Source organism: Trachemys scripta, chromosome 2, assembly GCF_013100865.1.
Source record: "Trachemys scripta elegans isolate TJP31775 chromosome 2, CAS_Tse_1.0, whole genome shotgun sequence".
In the NCBI taxonomy this organism is placed as follows: Eukaryota; Metazoa; Chordata; order Testudines; family Emydidae; genus Trachemys; species Trachemys scripta.
In genome coordinates, this window is record NC_048299.1 from 283,020,791 (window position 1) to 283,043,097 (window position 22,307).

A 22,307-nucleotide genomic window follows, 5' to 3' on the forward strand; every position below is an offset into this window, starting at 1 on the left:
GGACAGAGAGAAGAGGGATCGAAAGGAGAACGTGGCACACCAGAATGAAGCCAAGGAACGGCTCTTAAAGATTATGGAGCGCCAAGCAGACACGCTCCAGGTGATATCTCTTCAAACCAAGCAGCTCCATGCCCGCCCTCCCCTGCAGCCGCTGTTGCAAAACTCTTTTCCATGCTCCCCCCAGACACCGCAACCCACTCTTATCAACCTCCTGGCTCCAGTCTATTCCTGCGGCATTCCACTCCTCCCCCTTACAGTCCAGCACTGCGGACTTCCACTACCCACTGCACTCAACACCCATCCCTCTGCAGTTTGGCCCTGCTGAAGTACAGTACCCGCTGCATTGTACTCCAAAGGATACGAAGATTGGATATGATCCCTGGACATACACAAGTCTTTAGCCATCCCGGGACACCTTCTCCTCCCAAGACCTTCCCTTCCCTCATCCCCCCCACTCCTGATGTTTTTTTTTGTTTGACTCTCTTCTCCAGTTGTTTTTTAATAAAAGAATTGTGTTGGTTTGAAAGCAATCTTTATTCTATTAATTGAAAGCAAAAATAGCCCTGCAAAGCAACATACAATTATGTTAAACCTACATATTGCATCGTCTGCACCAATCACCTCCTAGCATTACAAGCACTGCACTCCCGAACATACCAACAAATATTAGTGGCTTTCAGCTTCAAATTGCTTTCTCAAAGCATCCCTGACCCTTATGGCAATGTGCTGCGCCCCTCTAATAGGCCTGGTCCCCGGCTGTTCAAACTCAGCCTCCAGGCACTGGGCCTCTGTGGTCCAGCCCTGGGTGAAGCTTTCACCCTTCCCTTCACAGATATTATGGAGTGTACAGCATGCAGCTATAAGCATAGGAATATTGTCATCAGCCGCGTCCTGCTTCCCACAGAGGTAGCGCCAGCGGGCTTTTAAACAGCCAAAAGCACACTCAACAGTCATTCTGCACTTGCTCAGCCTGTTGAACCACTCCTTGCTGCTATCAAGTTGCTCCGTGTATGTCTTCATAAGCCATGGCATTAAGGGGTACCTGGGGGTCTCCCAGGATCACAATGGGCATTTCAACTTCCCCTACGGTGATCTTCTGGTCTGGGAAGAAAGTCCCTGCATGTAGTTTCCCGAACAGGCCAGTGTTCCGAAAGATGCATGTGTCATGAACCTTTCCGGATCAGCCTGTGTTAATGTCTGTGAAACGCCCATGGTGATCCACAAGCGCCTGGAGAACCATTGAGATATACCCCTTGCGATTAATGTACTCGGTAGCTAGGTGGTCTGGTGCCAGAATTGGAATATGCGTGCCATCTATCACCCCTCCACAGTTAGGAAAGCCCACTTGTGCAAAGCCATCTACAATGTCATGCATAGTGCCCAGAGTCATGGTCTTTCACAGCAGATGAGATTTATGGCCCTGCACACTTCCGTCAACACGAGTCCAATGGTAGACTTTCCCACTCCAAACTGGTTAGCGACCTATCGGTAGCACTCTGGAATAGCCAGCTTCCACAGTGCAATCACCACATGCTTCTCCAACGGCAGGCCAGCTCTCATTTTCTCAGCCTTGCACTGCAGGGCTGGGGTGAGCTGATCACACAGTCCCATGAATGTGGCTTTCCTCATCCGAAAGTTCTGCAGCCACTGCTTGTCATCCAAGACGTGCATCATGATGTGATCCCACCGAGTCGGCTTGTTTCCCGAGCCCAAAAGCGGAGTTCCACTGTGGTCAGCACCTCCGTGAATGCCACAAGCAAGCTCGTGTTTTAGCTACTCTTGCCTTTGTAGTTTAAGGAATAACTCCGCTGCCACTCATGACGTGTTGGTCAGAGCGAGCAGCATACTCAGGATCCATTCCTGCAGCTTGAAGAGGCAGGGCGTGCAGTACACAAACGGTTGAAAGATGGTGTCAAATGCGGATGGAAGCACAGGGATTACTGGGATGCAAAGCAATGCATCACGGGGTATTGGTACAGGATTCAGGAGGTCCCATGACCCCCTTCGCCTTCCCACAACTCTTAGCGGCAGAAGAGGAAGAGATGCTCCGTGGAATAGCTGCCCAGAGTGCACTGCTCCGAATACCGTCGCAAGTGTGAACATGCTATTGTGAACACAGGCAGCCGACAGTGTGAACACACAACACTGTTTCCCTTCATCACCCTCTGAGCGGCGCAGTAACTCTGCCATTGTAGACATGCCCTTAGTAACAATACTGTAAAGCAAACGCAACATACTACCAATTTACTATCAGAACAGATGAACACCTAATCAGAAATAGCTAAGCAAGAAATAAAAAGACATGGAATGAGGAGACCCACTTATGTTACAACATACACAGATGTGAACTTACCAGTCCAATTTGTAAAGAAAACAAATTGCAAAGAAATTATGAAAGAATTCAAAAAAGTTTAATTGGCTAGAGAGTAAAATAAATAACAAAGAAAAATGTATAAACTAACCATAACTTTCAAAACCTAAAATTTAACAAACAGAAGATGTGAAGTGCCTTGCTCTGAAATAAACTTCATAAGACAGCCAAGAACTAGTAATGGGAATTAAATCAATTTGTGCTGTAATATATAACAAAAGGCCCACCCCTGCCATCTTTTGAATGCAAAACTTCCACTGACTTCAGTAAAAATATGTGAATTGACCGCGAGCCTTTTACAACTTTACAGTCCTTCACAAACATTAACAAAGTAAACCTCACAACTCACCCAGTACTAGGTAAGTATAGTTTCCCCATATTACAGTTGGTGAAAACACTCAGAGAGATAAGTGACCGTTCCTCAGGGATTCAGACTGAGTAAACTAAAAAGCTAGGTTTAAAACTGAGACGTTCCTGCCTCTCAAACCTCTGCTTAGTCCATTAGACCATACTGCTTTGTAAAAAGTGCCTTATTCATGAAGTTGGAGTTGCAGTCTTTTGATGACACTTCATGTTTTTTATATTTTTAGACAGTCTCTTGTTGTAGGTATATATAGAGAGATCAAAAAACCCCAAACTTCTGTGATTTACCTATCTAACATACTTATATCTCTCTTCTACCATAATATCTGAGCACCTCACAATTTTTAATGTATTTATCCTCACAACACCCCTGTGTGGTAGGGAAATACTATTATCCCCATTTTACAGATGGGGAACTGAAGCACAAGTTATCAAGGTATGTAGGTGTTGTTCTGCTCAATATTACAGAGCCTAGCTGATTTAGAAGCCTAAGGGTACGGCACGGCCCTGCAGTTTGGACTACAGGAGTGTGTCTTGCAGCATGTACTAGAGAGCTGCACTGTAACTCCCATGTGGATGTTGCGGGCGTGAACTAAAAGGTAAGTGGTTTACATTAACATACTCCTCTGCACTAAGTTAATGTGAACCATGTACCTTTTTGTGCCTGCACCATCTGCATGGCGGAGTTACGGCACAGCGTACTAGTGCACATGGCAATTCTCACCCCTGTAGTCTGAACTGTGGGGCCACGCAGGATCTCATTTTCAAAAGTGAAAAGTTAATGGGTCTTACGCTCTGAAGTCAATTGGGCATTGCAATTGTGAGCAGAGCAACACCTAAGTACCTTTAAAAATCTAGGCCAAAGAAACTGAATGACTTGACTAGAATCTGTGGAAGAGCAGAAAATTAAACCTGGGTCTCCCACATCCCATGCTAATGTCCTAATCACTGGATCATCTGTCCTCTGACTCATATCACATCATGATCATATCTAATAGCATAAGAAATGCTAGGAGAAATAGTTTAAGCTACTGAACACAACCACATTACTCTGCTTGAATGACAGATTTTCATACTCGCTACAATCAATTATTTTCCACATTCAAAGTCCATGATACTGAAACTAATATTTTGCCATTATTTTTTTTTTCTCATTTCTTCTTTCACTTATTTTCTCAAGTGGTAGTACTGGAATAGTTAGTGGGCCCAGTAAACCTTCACAATCTTTCTTCAATATCTCTTCTACCTCTTAAAAATATCTTTAAATATTTCCTAGAATTGCAGCTGTCCAGCAGTACTTCTAAGAGTCTCTGCTTACAGAACTGCTAATCAAGCTGAGCAACAGAGAGGTGAGCCAATGAAAAAGGTTGGAAGGACAAGCATTTCAAAGACATATAACAACTTTCCAAAATAAAGACATCTGGCATACACTGTTTCCAACCTAAAATATGAAGAATGCAGTTTCACTTATGCTTACTGTGCCCAGTATTCTGAATCATATGGGCATAGTAGTTCTCACTCTCTTGGAAATAATAAAATCTTTCTAGTTATTGGACAGTATTCCCTGGATGCTTAGACTGTAAGAGCTGTTTGACAATTTTTAAGCTTTATGGTTGCAGAAGACAAATTTGATGTCACCAAAGAAAAATATTTGCATGAAGAAAATTGATTTAATTCTTATGTGCCTAATCTGGACAAAAATAAATGGTATTAATTATTATACAATCAACCCATTTCTATCTAACTCATTTGGTTGAATATTTAATAAAATGCCATTGCAAGGATGCTAAAATAATCTAATCCCTGACAAACAGCATCCTAATACAGAACAATCTTTCCTTACATGTGTTTTCCACATATAATTTTCTTGCCCCCGAAGGCTATGGAACTTCATATTGGTTCCCATTTAAACTACCTGCCTTTTCCTTGTAAAAACTATTAATAAATCCTAAAAATGAAAACTAAGGACTTAATTCTTCAAATACTTAGTACCAGGCATAGTGCTTCCCACTGTGAGTAGACCCAAATAATTCAACAGGATTACTCAAAGTTTTAATTATATAGTTTTCAGCTCCTCCAATTTCAAAGAGAGCTAGACATAGTGCCTACACTATATATCTGAAGCAGAAAAAAAAAGCATCTCCTGCAAAACAGGATAAAGCATCATTTTAGGATTGCATATTTATTTTAAGTCAATATTTTATGCACTTAGGTTTGTTTGAAATATATTTCCCACACTCAAAACTGCTAATTATTCTAAGTTATGATTAATCAAGGTATTGTACAGGTTGTCAGTTGGGAACAGCAGAGTAGCAGAAGGGAGATATACTGGCCACTGGATAAGTAGTTTTCTGTTCCCTGAGTGACCAGAGCAGGGGCTGCTCCAGGCTAACAGACCACCTGACTCCAATTAACCTGCTAAGAGTCAGGTGAGGCAGTTAAGCACCTGACTCTAATTAAGGCCCCTCTGATGCTATAAAAGGGCTCACTCCAGTCAAGCCAGGCGGAGCCAGAGGAGAGGAAGTTTGCGTGAGGAACTGGGAGCAAGAGGAGTGCAAGAAGCTGAGAGTGAGTAGGCGTACTGCTGGAGGACTGAGAAGTATAAGCGTTATCAAACATCAGAAGGAAGATCCGGTGGTGAGGACAAAGAAGGTGTTGGGAGGAGGCCATGGGGAAGTAGCCCAGGGAGTTGTAGGTGTCGTGCAACTGTACCAGGAGGCACTCTAAACAGCTGCAGTCCACAGGGCCCTGGGCTGGAACCCGAAGTAGAGGGCGGGCCCGGGTTCCCCCCATACCTCCCAACTCCTGATCAAACACAGGAGGAATTGACCTGGACTATAGCTTCTACCAGAGGGAAAGGTCTCTGGACTGTTTCCTGACCAACAGGGTGAATCTGTGAAGCGAGCAAATCCGCCAATAAGCGCAAGACCCACCAAGGTAGAGGAGGAACTTTGTCACACTGGTGTCAGGGGTGGGATTTGGGGTGCACAGCACGGCGGAAGAAGGAGGGTGATTTAAAAAAAAAAAAAAAAGGGAGGGTTTATTTATTTTTTCACCACAATGGATGACGTAATGCGGGCACTGATACAAGCTACGGCGGCTCAGCAGGAGGCTACCCGTGTCCAGGCAGTGCGGCTGCAGCAAGAGACTAATCGCCTGCTGATGGACCAGACTGCTCAAGACCGAGCTATGTTGCGAGAACTGGTAAGCCAGGTAAAGACCCTTACAGAGCTGAACCGTGGCCATGATGGGATGCAGCTCATACGGGCCAGCCATTGGGTGCAGAAAATGACATGGGATGATGATGTAGAGGCATACCTTCTGGCTTTTGAGAGAACAGCCCTACGGGAGGCCTGGCCTCGACATCAGTGGTCTGGCATCCTTGCCCCATTCCTGTGTCGGGAAGCCCAGAAGGCCTACTATGATCTGCCTGAAGAGACTGCAGCAGACTACCCCCAGCTGAAAGCAGAGATCCTGGCCAGATCTGGGGTAATGACTGCAATGCGGGCCCAGCGGAATCACGAGTGGAGGTACCAGGAAAACAAAACCCCGCGGTCCCAATTGTATGACCTCATCCATCTCGCACGAAAGTGGTTGCGAACTGAGTCCCAAAATCCGGAAGAGATACTAGAAGTTCTGGTCATTGACCAATACATGAGGGGACTACTGCCAGACCTTCGCGCCTAGGTAAGCCAGAACGAACCCTGCACCTACAACGAGGTCGTCGCATTGGTAGAGAGGCGAAGGACCGAGAGGGAGCTCACCCGACCAGTTAAGGAAGAGGCACCCGGGTTAAATTAGCAGCACCAAAGCTCGGGTGACTGGGCCACTAAGAGGGCCCAGGTGGAAAAAGAGGGCGGCTGAAGGCCTATTAGAGGCCACAAAGAGTCAGAGCACTGAGGGAGAAGAGGATCGGAATGTTAGACTGCCCAAACCAAGAGGCCTGGGAACACTTAGGGCTCCATACAGATGTTATGCCTGCGGGGAGTGGGGACACATAGCTGCACAGTGTCCCAATGCTGAGGAGCCTATGCAGTGTAACCTGGGGAACTGGGCAGACTCATGCTCCCTAATCCACCTTGTGGGGGTCTCACTAATCCCACATATGTATACCAGACCAGTGAAACTAAATGGGGTAGAGACCACAGCACTGGTTGATTCAGGGAGTGCTATCACGCTTGTCTCGGGGAAGCTCATGAAGCATAGTCAGCTGCTGTGGGCTAAGCATTCGGGGATAACCTGTGTCCATGGGACAGTTGGTTATTACACTACCATCCCAGTAAAAATCGAGATTCAGGGGAACACTACTGAGGTAGCAGCAGGTGTAGTCCCTAAACTCCCATACCCGGTGCTCATAGGGAGGGACTTCCCAGGGTTTGGAGACTTACTCCCGGTAAGGGGATTGGAGAAAGGGAGAAACCCTGAAGTTAGTGAGGCATCCACAGTAGACTGTCAACCCCCAGTCTTCTGTGAAATATCCCCAGATTTGTTCTCCACTCCTAGACAGGGTAGAAAGACAAAAAGGGAAAGGAGGGCAGCTAAGGCCTTGGGAACCCGAATACTGACCCAAAGCCAGAGGGTCGCTCTCGTAGGTAAGCGGACCTGAGCAGCTGAAAAGGAGGCCACCCAGGAGGGAGAAGCACCACTGTTTGGCGTCCCAAGCTGCCCAACCCCTTGGTGTTGAGCAGGGGGGAGGGATATGTGATAGACCAAGATCAGTTGGGAACAGCAGAGTAGTAGAAGGGAGATATACTGGCCACTGGATAAGTAGTTTTCTGTTCCCTGAGTGACCAGAGCAGGGGCTGCTCCAGGCTAATAGACCACCTGACTCCAATTAATCTGCTAAGAGTCAGGTGAGGCAGTTAAGTACCTGACTCTAATTAAGGCCCCTCTGATGCTATAAAAGGGCTCACTCCAGTCAAGCCAGGCAGAGCCAAAGGAGAGGAAGTTTGTGTGAGGAACTGGGAGCAAGAGATGTGCAAGAAGCTGAGAGTGAGTATGCGTACTGCTGGAGGACTGAGAAGTATAAGTGTTATCAGACATCAGAAGGAAGGTCCGGTGGTGAGGACAAAGAAGGTGTTGGGAGGAGGCCATGGGGAAGTAGCCCAGGGAGTTGTAGGTGTCGTGCAACTGTACCAGGAGGCACTCTAAACAGCTGCAGTCCACAGGGCCCTGGGCTGGAACCCGAAGTAGAGGGCGGGCCCGGGTTCCCCCCATACCTCCCAACTCCTGATCAAACACAGGAGGAATTGACCTGGACTATAGCTTCTACCAGAGGGGAAGCTCTCTGGACTGTTTCCTGACCAACAGGGTGAATCTGTGAAGCGAGCAAATCCACCAATAAGCGCAGGACCCACCATGGTAGAGGAGGAACTTTGTCACAAGGTATATAACCTGGAGTACACACGCTTTTCAGATCCAAGTATCTTTACAACTACTGCCAATCTTTACTTTCAAGGCAGAGAAAAATATTTCTTATGGAAAACTAAAGGGGTAGTTAAAGAAAAAACAGAAGAGAAAATAAAGAATGCCAGCTATGGAATTTTACTTAACTTGAATGACTGTAAATGCTAGCCAAGCAACCATAGCAGCAGAAAATAAACATAATTGAAACAGTTTCTAGATGACACTTGTACATGTTGTAGATTACAACACTGCCCATATGGAGATGATATTTAAACTAATATACAAAATGTAATAAACAGTGTAGAATACTATAAACAAAGTTATCTAATTAACCTTAGTAAAACAGAACATAATACCTACGATAGCAAAGCATCTAAGTATTAACTATTATTGTAATACTTTCGCTACTTATATACTTGGCATAACTTTAAAATCCCTTAGGAGAAACACCCTTACTCAGGGAATGGAAAGAATGTTCTTAAGGACTGTGGAGGAAAAGTATTCTTAAAGTCCATTCCCAAAAGACCACATGATGATGCTGGTAGATAGAGACAAGTGTTTTGAGGATTTAGCTGTGATATGCCCCTCATTAAAAGATATCTGTCCTCCTGTCAATGTGTCCCACAATGTCCAGGCCCTTTTGGATTGCCCGCTATGAGTGGTCATCATATCTTTCATTTCTCTTTTAGCAGATTATGCCATTACTTCTCAGATGCAGATATAGACACAGTGGCACATACTTTTGGCACTTCAAGACTGACCTACTGAACATTGCTCTATCGTGACCTGACCCTGAAGGTCACCTAAAAACTACAGCTGGGTTTATCATGCAATTGCCTGCCTGTTAAGTAAGGCAGACAAGCATGAGAGAGACCAGTCCTCTATTGCATACATTGTCTGCCTATCCAATACGGGGCCATTTCAAAATCCTTGATTCCTTTACTTCAAGCTCTAAATAGGCTAAGGCAAATCCTTCAGAGAGAGTTTTTTGCTTCACACTCCGCCACTGACAATGTTTTGATTGAGAGGCTGAGACAAATAGAGCCCAAAGATCCAGATAAGCACAAGTCTTGCCACTTTGAGCGAATGTTGCCAGATTTCTCTTTTTAGCAAAACTGAGTTGCAAAATGGCTTCAAGCTGGATACTTTAGTAAACAAACCTCTAGCTTTGATTCTTTAAAAACATAACTGGCTTTAATCTATGGCAGGGGTTCTCAAACTTCATTGCACAGTGACCCCCTTCTGACAACAAAAATTACTACATGACCCAGGAGGGGGGACCGAAGCCTGAGTCCGTCTGATTCCCACCTCCCCGAGTGGGGAGTCAAAGTCAAAGCCTGAGCCCCACTGCCCTGGACAGGGTAGGGGTCAAAGCCGAAGCCCAAGGGCTTCAGCCCCAGCCAGGGGGCCTGTACCCTGAGCCCAATCCTTCGGGGTTCGGCTTCAGCCCAAGCCCCAGTTTGAGAACCACTGATCTATGGAGAAGGGCAGAGGGACTTTGTTCCTCTTCCTTGAGGGAACTGATGTACTCTGCAAATATTATTGTGATGGGCACTTTAAAAATATGCCAAGTAATACTGGTTATAAAACATATGGGATTATTATCAGGATATTATACATCTGTTAGCTACAGCAACTCTTTAATGACCTATATAGAAGTTTTGGGAGTGCAAGACATGCAGTATGTGACCTAAATTCTTATGCAGTTAGAAATAAAAGGGAAGGTGTTCTTTAGTAAAAGTGTGTTTTTCTGATGCATTTAAATTATCTAGTGGGAAAGAATTTGGGAAGTGCTGGTGAGATCGAATATCACTTGTTGGAAACTAATGAAGAATCCTTCTGATTTCATTATATATGTGGCATTTTCACAGTTGAAGATCTTCTCATTTAACCTCATTAATGAAATTTCTTAGTCAAAAAAGATCACTGGACACCTCTGTTAGAAAAAAATATAACCACTAAGGAGGAATTCTCAGGATCACTCCAATGATGCTGTGATGCACTGTACCTCAATGTAGTACCCTGTAATCCCCATATTCATCATTCATATGTGGTTGAGATATTTCAGACATGCTCTGTAAGATATCATATGAAAGGCCATGATCTGCTGAAACTTATTGTTCTGTCAAAATATGTATATCGTTATTGTGTATGGAGTTATGAGATTTTGCTATATGGTTGTTATTGAAATGTTGAGAGCTTGGGAAACACTCACTGGTAGCTCTCCAGTGACAATAAAGGTGGTGTGGGTGTGTTAAGTGACCATCATGAGCCATTGACCATCAGGGGAATTGTAAACAAGAGATTTAAAATTCTGTAAGAGACAGTTGAGCAGTACACAATGGGGATTGCTCAATGCTGTGACTCAGCATGGCTCAGCGAGATATACCTGGGCCATTATCTTTCCTGGGACATGACTTGAGAGTATAAAATAAGGGACAGTGGCATCATGAGTCCACCTCTTTCCTCCTCCACCTACGCTGAAGGCAACAAGAACACTGGAAAGACAAAGATTTTGAACTGAAGACTGGTCCCAGGCTGAAAAGAAAATTCAGCCTGTGTATTAAGAACTGTAACCTGCCTGCAATATCCAGCGGCGTGAGAAAAGCTGTTTGATTCAAATCTTGCTTAGTCTGAAAGTTTAGGATTTAAAATGCATGTTTACTTTTTATTTTCTTAGGTAACTATCTCTGATCTTTATGCCTACCACTAATAAACACTTAAAATCTATCTTTCTGTAGTTAATAAACTTGTTTTAATGTTTTATCCTTTCCAGTGAGTTTGTCTAAAATGCTTGAGGAATCTGCTCAGATTACAAAGGCTAGTAATCATGTCCACTATCCTTTGACGAAGTGACGAACTACCATATATACTTGTTCATAAGCTGAATATTTTTGGTAAAAAAGTGACACATCAAAGACGGGGGTCGGCTTATAAACGGGTCTACACCAAAATTTGATGATTTTAAACTCTGTGGAATCATTGAATTGAATATCTAATACATTGTTGTTTAGTTTACCTGGGGCGTCTGCAGGCATGGAGCCCCTCAGCTCCCTGTGGCTGCGGTTCGCCGGTCCCAGCCAAGGGGACCTGCGGGATGTGGCACCACGTCTCGCAACTCCCATTGGCTGGGACCGGTGAACTGCAGCCATAGGGAGCTGAGGGGCTCCATGCCTGCAGATGCTCCAAGTAAACAAAACGTCCCAACCTGTCAGCAGCTTACCCTGACGGGCTGGGAGCCAAAGTTTTCCAACCCCTGAAATATAGGGTCAGCTTATGAAAGGGTCACACAGTTTTTGCTATTTTTACCTATNCAGGGAAACACCAGTGCTCAGGATATACTTGTTCATTAGCCCGTTCGTTTATAAGCCAACACCCCTCCCCCCCAAAATGGATAGGTAAAAATAGCAAAAACTGTATGACCCTTTCATAAGCCGACCTTATATTTCAGGGGTTGGAAAACTTTGGCTCCCAGCCCGTCAGGGTAAGCTGCTGACAGGTTGGGACGTTTTGTTTACTTGGAGCATCTGCAGGCATGGAGCCCCTCAGCTCCCTATGGCTGCAGTTCACCGGTCCCAGCCAATGGGAGTTGCGAGACGTGGTGCCACATCCCGCAGGTCCCCTTGGCTGGGACCGGCGAACCGCAGCCACAGGGAGCTGAGGGGCTCCATGCCTGCAGATGCTCCAAGTAAACAAAACGTCCCAACCTGTCAGCAGCTTACCCTGACGGGCTGGGAGCCAAAGTTTTCCAACCCCTGAAATATAAGGTCGGCTTATGAAAGGGTCATACAGTTTTTGCTATTTTTACCTATCCATTTTGGGGGGGAGGGGTGTTGGCTTATAAACGAACGGGCTAATGAACAAGTATATCCTGAGCACTGGTGTTTCCCTGTGTATGATTCATGAGTGGCTTAGAGAGCATTCATGTAACTAAGCTGGGTATGTCCCTGAATGATGTTGACTGAGTGACCACAGAACCTTGAAAGGTTTGCTTCTTGTCACTAGCAAAGCATCATGGAGGAGTGTTAAGGGGCACAGAGATCCCACAGTTCAATGTTGTACCACGGGAATCCCATCATAGATCCATCTATAAATGCTTTGGTGAGAAATCACTTTATACATCTTGATTTTATAGCTCCTTTGTATAAAGGAGCGTAACATGTCTTCTTAAAAAGTTATCCTTTCCACCCATTAGCTGATAAAGGAAATCAGCTAAACGTCACTATATATATATTAAGAAGAAAAAAAATGTTCCAAAACCCAAGGTGGGTGGACAAAGAGGGACACACTTAAATTATGAATCACTATTATTTATTATTTGTGTTAGCATAGCACTTACGAGTCCTAGTCATGGACCGGACGCCATTTTGCTAAACGTTGTACAAACACAGAGCAAAAAGATTGTCCCTGCGCCAAGATGTCTTCAGTTTGAAAAAAAAAAAAATAGTGATGGTTTTCCACATGTGGAGCAACAAATGTTATCGATTACATCTCTACCTAACTGTATAAATGTCTGAAAAAGAATCAGAAAATCTTGCAAATTGGCCAAGTTTGCTACTAAGAAATGGATGGCTCCACTTCATGTTTTAAAAAAGTATGGAGATACTCAGAAAAGAGACCTTCTTACTCAATATGTCTGTTCCCTCTGCATATTCTAAGTTAGATGTGCTCACTTCAGTGATAAAGAGTGGTTACTTACAATATAGTAAGTGTGGTTCTTCAAATGGTGGATCCTAGTCTACCTCTTGTTTTGAGAATTTGAGGAGAGGGCATTTACAACAACACTGTTCCTCTAGTCTCTTCTGACTATTAAGCCCTGCTCCAATGACTCAAAAAGGCCATGCGTCTTAATCCTCCCCTTGCTGATAGAATATCATAGCTCCAAACTAAGACGGCCTGCAAATACTGTCAAACTTTTGTCACCATGTTATTCTTAGATAAGAAACATTCATGAAACCTTTACAGTATTTTAGCAATTAGTTCAGAAGACTTCAGCAAAAAATTTACATTCAAAGGCTGCACCTGAATGCCTAGTATTTAACATCTACAGACTACATAGGATGAGCGCAAAAGTAACAATACTTTAAAAAAAAATGATATTGGGTGACTCCAATCAGAAAAGGTTTAAGAATGCTATTAAAATGTGCCAGGTAGCTTCAAATGCTATTGCTTCAGAAGGCCAGACAAATAAAAAAAAGTCCTAGCAGAAAACAGTGTGTGCGTAAAATAATTTCACTATTTACATAGTATGCCTTCAAAAAAAAAAAAAAGCTAATTTAGTGGGTGTCGCTTGGAGTACTAACAATTTGTTTTGGTCAGTTCTGGACAGTTTTACTAATTTTGTTTTTATTTCTCTAACAGCCCATAAATAACTGGGCCAGGAATATTTCTGAAGGGCCAAACTCATGTCCCCACCACAAAAGCTGGGTAAATGAATGTTACGAGGGGGATATACAGGAAGATGTGGGAAGAAAAGGAATCCTTCATAACCCAGAGATAGGGCATGAATCAGTTTTGTAGCCAGTCTGTGGCTGCTGCTGAAACCTCTGAGTCACAGCACACTATGTTCCTCCTACAGAGACCACTGGCCCAGATCATTTGCATGGTTTGTCAGTCCACTGGCTACATCTTTTCCCTCTCCTCAGCCAGGAACTTGAGATACAGATTCTCCTAGGCAATATTCTACATCCTGTCCCTCTCATGAAGCAGAACTGTGGTGGATTTGCCCCTGAGAACATATTTGCATGAGACTAAGACAGAGGTGGGCAAACTACAGCCCAGGGGCTGCATCCGGCCCTCCAGATTTTTTAATGCGGCCCTCAAGCTCCCGCCGGGAAGCAGGGTTGGGGGCTTGCGCCGCTCCACGTGGCTCCTGGAAGCAGTGGCATGTCCCCCCTCCGGTTTGTACGGGTAGGGGCAGCCAGGGGGCTCTGCATGCTGCCCTTGCCCCAAGTGCCGCCCCCACAGCTCCCATTGGCCTGGGAGGCACCTCCGGACAGCACCTGTGGACGGAGCAGCACACAGAGCTGCCTGGCCACACCCCTGTGTAAGAGCCGGAGGGGGGACATGCCACTGCTTCTGGGAGCTGCTTGAGGTAAGCGCCACCCAGAGCCTGCACACTTGAACCCCTCCCGGACCCCAACCCACTGCCTCAGCCCTGATCCCCCTCCCGCCCTCCGAATCCCTCGGTCCCAGCCTGGAGCACCCACCCCTGCACCCCGAATCCCTCATTCACAGCCCCACTATAGAGCCCACTCCCCCACCTGGAGCCCTTACCTCCTCCCACACCCCAACCCCCAATTTTGTGAGCATTCATAGCCCACCATACAATTTCCATACACAGATGTGCCCTCGGGCCAAAAAATTTGCCCACCCCTGGGCTAGGATGTCTAAAAAACCCTTATTTATATAAACAATGGGTGTTCTTACCGCTCTTCTGGTAGTTTTAATAAAGTCAGCATTACAGAAAAACAATTCAACAAAGTAATTACACATACAAAATCTTATGTAAAACATGAATAAGCACAGTCCTACACACATACCTGTCAGCTGAACAGACATCACCTCATAACTGCTTAAAGAACCTCAATCTCTTCAAACTTGGAAAAAGTCATATTACTCAAACACAGCTATTTTCATGTAATTACTTCCATATTCCAAGCGAATGGAACTATTTAGACAGGTTTATGAGCTGATCTTGCTTTTGAGTGACAGACAAATGCACAGGAGGAGGCCTATGTGTTTTGCCAACCACTTTTCATTGCGTTGGCATAAAAACTGCTTGATAAAGGAAATAAACAGCCTCATTGTGGTAATTATACTCTATCTTATGCATACTGGAAAAAAAACTTGCCATCTTATGTATAGGAAACAGAACATCTCAGGGTTAGGGAAAGCAATAATAATTATTTAATTAATTATTGATAAAATCACTGTTATCTAGATTTGGTTCATTTTGACCAACTCTGCTTTTCTAAAATAACATTACTGATATTTGGACACACGGCCATGGAACTTTCACTGCTTTAAAAATGTTCAGACTGTTAACTTAGACCCTGAAAAGCACACAGTTCTAAGAAGAAATATAAATATTAATAAATCCCATGTTGACCATAAATAACAAATTCAAAGCTAGGCTTTCACCTTGGGGCCTATTAGGAACATTCAATATCAGCATGAGTCTAAGATGTGGTGAGTTTTTACTATGAAAGATACAGTGGATCATACAGTCATACACAGTTCATATTCAAATAATCAATGTACACATCTATAGCTATTTAAATTTATTATAAATTGAAAGTAAAAGCCATACTATTTTTAGTGTAACAAATTATATACATTACAGAATGGTACCATGCCCTAAATTATGGGGCTGTATTCTTTGTTTTCTTTTAATCTACATGACAATACAGATGCTATAATCTTTCTGAATTTCTTCTCATTACACCATAATGTACAATACATACCATAAAAAGTTAATATTAAAACACGGAGAAACATCTTTAAAACAACTAGCCAGATGAATTAAAATGAGCAAATTTGCTTGCCCCTTTGTTTTAAGAACAGAAACCTGTAATGAGCTGATATTCAAAGATCTTTCTTTTACATTTTGCAATGTAATTCTTAGAACTTTAATGGTTTAAAGGAAAAAAGGTTAGAGATCTAAATTACCCACAGCAAACATTATCACACTCTAAAAATGTAAAATATTTTAAACATATTCAGATGTTAGGCTGAAACCTTGCAGACTTTTAGATCAGACCTACAATTTCTGACAAGTACATGCCACGACATAGGCAGACCAAATAGTTCAAATGAAGGCCAAAATGATCTACACGGTTTATTTTATTTTAGTTTGGTTGGAATAGGCTGGTCAGACTTTGGCTATGGAATACTTAAAAAAAAAAATCATTAGGATCATCGCAAAAGCAAGCTAAAAACAGCTGTAGGGAGTACCTCTGACACTAAAATCTCATCACTGACAAGCATGAATACCAGTCCCCCAACCACTTTTACTGGTTAACTGAAACCAAATTAAAGCTGTCATCTTTACAAGGGAGTCAGAATTTTCTCTCTAGCCAATAAATAACTTTTTGCTATGTAACATACAATATCATTAATTAGATAAAATAAACTATTACTGTTAAAATTGTCTTTGGCACATGAGACAAGTGAATCCATTTCTGTACTGATTGTCTATAGTGAAAGGGGACTCTAACTGATATTGTACCAATCAATTGGCACCACTCACTGGATAATGGATGGTCTATGCTTTTGTCCATATTGGTGGCACTTCTCAGAACCACTAGATTTCACCGTGCAAAATGTCAGTAAACAACACTCAAGCTAAGGTTCTCAACAGAAATAGGATAAAATAGACAGATCCTGGGCTTCAAATCAATTGAAACAATTTTAAAAGGCAATTTCTTTAAGGATGGCAATATGCTTAATGGAATAATTAATATTTTTCAAAAGAAAACAAAAAATTGATCATATTACAGTATGAATGGAAAGGAGATTTAACACTATGGTACTGAATAGATGTACTTGGCCAGAGCAACATGGATCTTGGCTTGTTATCTTTTCAACTCTAAAGGTCTCAGAACTCTATGGACAGGTAACACTTGTTAAATCTACTACACTGCATTGTCCCCGATCAAACTCTGTTTTGTTTCCCCACCATCACAATCAATGCTGTTTTAAAATAACCAAGGAGGAATGGGAAAGGAGGCCAAAAGAAGCATAAAATACCTGTAAAGTACAGTTCATCATCCGCACTATGTAATCAAACTGCTGGTGGTCCAGTATTGCCCGATTTTGCTGAACATGCAGGCTTAGCTCCTGTGTGAGGCACTGTCGAGCTGCCTTTCCTTTTAGTGCCCTCAACGCAGCGGGCAGAGTCTGCAGAGAAGAAATCCTAACCTCATTAAAATGATCTGAAATGTCACTGAAATACTGGCAGTCTTTAATTCTTTGTCAAGACACTTCAAATAAGAACAGTAAATTAAAAGTCCAAATGAATCCAGAGCCAGAACATCAAATTCTCATGATAACTGATTTTTTGCTAAACGAGGCATTGACATTCAAGCTCTGATTGCTCTTTTTATATACACCATTAATCAACTGCAGAAATTTTCTGCTAAATCTCGAAGTGGGGAAAAATGAATACAGATAAGTAACAAAACGAATATGAAATCAGTCAGAAGATTATTGTGCATGAGAGTGAGGGCTCTCTGTCACTCTGGTAGAGACAGAACATATGATGGGCTAGGTCCTGAGAATCTGTCCTGATATATAGTGAATTATAAAGTTTTTCAGCATGAGATTGGGATGGACACATTATTCACAAGCAGTGGAGCCACTAGTATGTTATGCGGATCATCCCAAACAAGTGCCAATAAAATCTTTATACCATGCCATGATTTATTCTAAATAAACTACATATTTTATGGAAAAACTATTTTAAAAATACTTGGAAAAATTATTACAAATTTTATTGGGATTCTTTCATACCCCTCCACTACTAAAGCCAAGTGACTTAGTACATGAACTCATCTATACAGGTCTCCATGGAGAGCAAATTTATAGCTAAATTTTAGAAATCTCTACAAATTTCCTAAAATAACTTTTCCAGACATAATATCTAGAATTCACTTCTAATATATGTCATTTTACAGCCTTGGTGAGTTCTGACATAATTAAACTACGTTCCTATTTCAGGATTGAATACTGTCTGGCATGAACCACAGATCTGTGAAATTTGAAAGGCAACTTCCTCCAAATCTAATGAGTGGGGGAGAAATAACATTTCTGGATCAACTTTTCCCCCTCCCTTTAAATGCAGACACTAGAAGTTGCTCAGAGGTTTTGAGTGTTGGAAATAGTCTCAAAAGAGGTGGATTTGTGGGCACAATGCAGGTGAGACAAAGACACTTAAGAATTCATTTTATCACATGGATTTCACCACTATATATGTGATATATGTACAAAACTGGAAAAAAAATAGTAGAATTAAAGCTCTCATTTGTTTTCTGAATCAAGCTGACAATCCACTTGGTTTTCTGGCCTGAGCTTTTTGTTGTAAAAAATAAATAAATAAATGATATGCTGTTGAATTTAATAGTTGTAAAATTAAAAGCTGGCCATATCTGAAAGGCAGAAGTAATAAAACTATCAAGGACAACAATTGTGGCAAGTTACTAGTGGATTTTACTAAAAATGAGTCAAATAGTTAAGCACTGTCCTGTGTTCTATACATTGTACTAAATTCTGTTATCACTTTTAAAACAGACAAGAAATTAACTTAGTTGAAAAGTTCAATAGAGCACCTGTTGGCAAACAATGAGATTAAATGACTATGCCTATATTTTGTTTACATTCCTCACAACTGGAACAATTAGGCTGAAACTCTCAATTATCTTTTTTGTAAACCCATATGGAAAATAATATGTGATGAATAATCTCTGGATGGTTAGCCAAAAATTGAATGATCATACTGAACATTAAAAACAGGTCTTCAGAGGGAGCAATTGCGCACTACCATATGGTACTGTATTTAGACAATTTGGTGGTTATACTGCTTACCATTATCACACATTTAAATGACTGAACAGATAATGAACATTAAAATACACAACAAGAAATGTGACAGGGTTTGAGAGGAGGTCACTCAGTCACTTACCATGTGCTAGTTTAACTTGGAGGCAGTAAATGCTTATTTAGGAGAGTTAACTTTATTATTATTATTACCTTTTCAGTCTCCAAATTTTTATTTTCAAATATGAATGAGATGCAGTTTCTAACAACTTCCAGCCTCTGTGCACTGTTGAAAACTGTACTGGCCTTTTCCATTATGGAAACTAACAAAGAAAGAGAAGTACACACAAATGTAAAACAGTTTCTCTGTAAAAGCCACAAATAGTAATTAGACAGTACTTTTAGAAAAATCCTAACATGGCTTCAAATCTAAATTTTATTTTGCTAAGTTGTTTGTCATTATTAGGCTTATATGAGAAGGAATTTACAAACTGTTAAGTAGCCTTTAAAAACAAGTTCTTGCTCAGTCTTGCTTTTTTTCAGTTACCCTTATGCAGGACAGCCTGCCGCTGGCTTGCTGGTGGTCGTGCTCTGAATTTTAAGTGGAGTATTTATTTGCTTGTTTTGGTTGTCTGTTTCATATAGACAACCAGACTCCAACCTGTAAAACTAAATTAATGGTATTAACATACTAATTGAGTCTGGATTTCAAGATCACTATCTTAATCAATATGGCATGAAAAAAGTGAATTCTATGACCCTGTCATTTATTTTCATCTTACTGTACAGGGATGGAAATCACAGTTACATGAGTACAACAGTATTTCTTTTTTTTTAATTTCTGCCCTTCCTGGCTCCTCGTCTTAATCGCTCTTCTTTGGTTTGTCCACACACACAGATTAATGTTGGAGTCGCTACCAGGCCAGTTGATAATGAATTAGTGTAGAACCTTTCTTCGGCTCCATCTCACAATGCTAACCATACTTTTTTTTTTACACTCACCAAACTCAATATTACAGAAACACTTCAAATTTCTGTTTGTAATTTCACTTTCCTGAAGTTATACTCTCTCTCTGACAACCTCTGTTATGCATGCTTTGCATCTTTATTTTGCCTTGCTGCAAAAGTGTACAACCATATCAGTTATCTCTCCTAAGTTTTAAATCCAACAAACTGCAGTGGCTAATTAAAATAGGTCTTATTTTTTAGCCAGCTGTAGGTTAAACAACTGCATAGTTCCATATTTGCCTAGTTTTTAAAGAAACAAAACACAAAGCATTTATTAAATAAATTGATAGTTCACTATCCATTACTTCTGTTATCATGTACACCGAAACAAGTGTAAAGCAGACACTCAAGTCTTGCATGCAACCTGATGTATCTCATTCTTCTACTAAAACAAAGGGGGTAATTCATTTTCACATGAGGATTCTTACACTCAAAAATGTGCAAATCAATGAACCATGACAAATTTCAGGTAGCCAGATTTTTCTGTTGACAGTCCAATGAACATTGTGTGTATTGTGCTAAGAACCATCCTTTTTGATAACCTGATTAAATAATACATGGTTTCTTAAAATAGAGGAACCTAGAGCTGTTTCAAAGAATTTACAAAACTGGATCCTCCATAATAAAAATCCTCAGAAGAATCAAGCATTTAAATGATCTTCTGACTTGAAAAGCAAGTTTACAACCCGGTTCTCCTATCTAGAATTTGCTGAATTCTAGAGATTATTTGATAGATCTAGCATTCTCTTGCTCTTGCTTTCCCTCTCCCCCTCCACCTTCCCCCCATCAAAAATAGAGAGAACGCCATGGATATGAGAGCAGAATATGCCTTTCCCCCCCACACACACACACATAAGAGCTCCTATGTGTGCTGACATAGCCAACATGAGGAAAGGGAATTAATATTAAAAAGGTGTACACTGGAAAATCTACAGTTCAATCAGATAAAGGCAAGTTCCTCATTTCTTTGGGAAACTTTCTACCTGGATTTGTTCTGAGAAAGTTTATAATACCTAGCTCCTATTAAAAAAGGTATTGAAATGGCACATTGATCTTACATTAATTCTGAAACCAACCCACTACATAAGTGCTGAATTGGGAACAACAAATTTGATATATTAATGATATGTTCAATTCATTACGATAGGAATTCCCTTCTTGCCTTCCCTCATCTCTCAGTAAAACACCCCATTAAAACACATTTTAATTAAAGTAGATGTTTTCACTCATGCTAATATGGATTTATAAATATACGGCAGATAACAATGCAACATACCAACAGGCGGACCAGCAGGAACCACACACTTTTTTTCTACCCGAGTAGCCGGTGGTGCACTTTGGTTCTTAGCCAGGCCTTCTTGAATTAGCTCCTTAACCCGGCTGTCATTAATTTTGGGGAAAGGAAGGATATGAACTCGTAAATGGGATCCCTCCGTGGGCCGTGGAACTTTCTGGAATGCCATGTGAGGATTTGGATTCTCCTGCAACCAAACAACATAACATCTTACACTAAAATAGTTATTTTATATTAACACTTCATATAGAAGCAGCACAATATCTTGGAACACAGACAAATAAAGACTAGTCACACAATAGGTGAAGTTGGCAGGTGCTCCCCGCTACTGAAAAAGGCCTTAGTCTTTGTAACAGCACCAGAACATTTTAGCATTACAATAATCTTTGCACAAGCACAAAAAATTCTTCTACATTTTTCAGGCATTGAATATTTGGCTTGTTGAAAAAGTGTAAAGCCCAATTTCATGGACAATTTGTGTGCCCCTTATGCTTAAAGAATAAAAACTCTACGTACTCAAAATGTTATGTTCCAAATTCTCATCAATCCAATCCCCTTAACTGTAACTTTATCAACTTCACTTTTATGATTTTAAAGGATTTTATGAACAGTTTAATTCCTGGGTAAGCTCATATGATGTTGAAATGACAGAGAAATGTCACAGTATGCTCCTCAGCCACACAATTTACAAAATGAGTTTTGTTGGCATTCAAAGCAACTCAGAGGAGAAAGGGAGAAAATGGAAATGATTGCTTAAATTAAGCCAGATAAACTTAACTTAGTGCACAACTGACACTTAGCTGGTAGGTAACCAAAACAGCCAACCCTTTCACTATTGGAAAGGTTAGAGGAGTGGTGTGATACACAGTCATTTCACTAGGTTGAGTAGCTGAAATATATAAATGTCTCCAGCCACACAGACACCATAATAATGAACACAAAATAAGAATTTAATAGAGTAATTTCTTAGTCATAGAGTAAGAATGCACAAAACCTTGTTCTATCTGTATTAATTACAAGATACATAATTTTTGGAAGGAATTCAATTAGAATTTCACCCTCGGTATAAGTTTCAGGTTTCCTCTGCCCTCTTGCAGCACAACAGAGCAGTGATAGCATATTGAATCTTTCTGGAAATCCAAGGGATTTTCTGTTTGTCCAATCAAGTCTACATCATTATAGCAAGGGCAAATGAAAGTGTTAAGTGATCTTCTGCATGACTGGTTACATATATGTTGTTTATAACATATTTCTCTCCTCTGAGCAAGGAAGAACTAGTGTGTTCCTTGCATGTTCACGGAAATTTCTAGAATAGTGTCTGCGGCAGAC

At 41.5% G+C, this 22,307-nt stretch overlaps 1 protein-coding gene across 1 annotated transcript in view; it reads right to left on the minus strand.

Annotated features, from left to right (window-relative positions):
- Positions 1–16,722: 16,722 nt before the first annotated feature.
- The window catches only part of LOC117873920 (myotubularin-related protein 13-like), a 40,731-nt gene continuing 35,146 nt past the window's right edge, over positions 16,723–22,307 (minus strand). Inside the window, exons 8-10 of the mRNA XM_034763822.1 lie at positions 20,961–21,165; positions 18,890–18,999; positions 16,723–17,041 (exon numbers count right to left, since the gene is read on the minus strand). Coding sequence (XP_034619713.1) covers positions 16,829–17,041; positions 18,890–18,999; positions 20,961–21,165 — 528 coding nt within the window. The 3' untranslated portion in view covers positions 16,723–16,828. The remainder of the gene's footprint in view (positions 17,042–18,889; positions 19,000–20,960; positions 21,166–22,307) is intronic.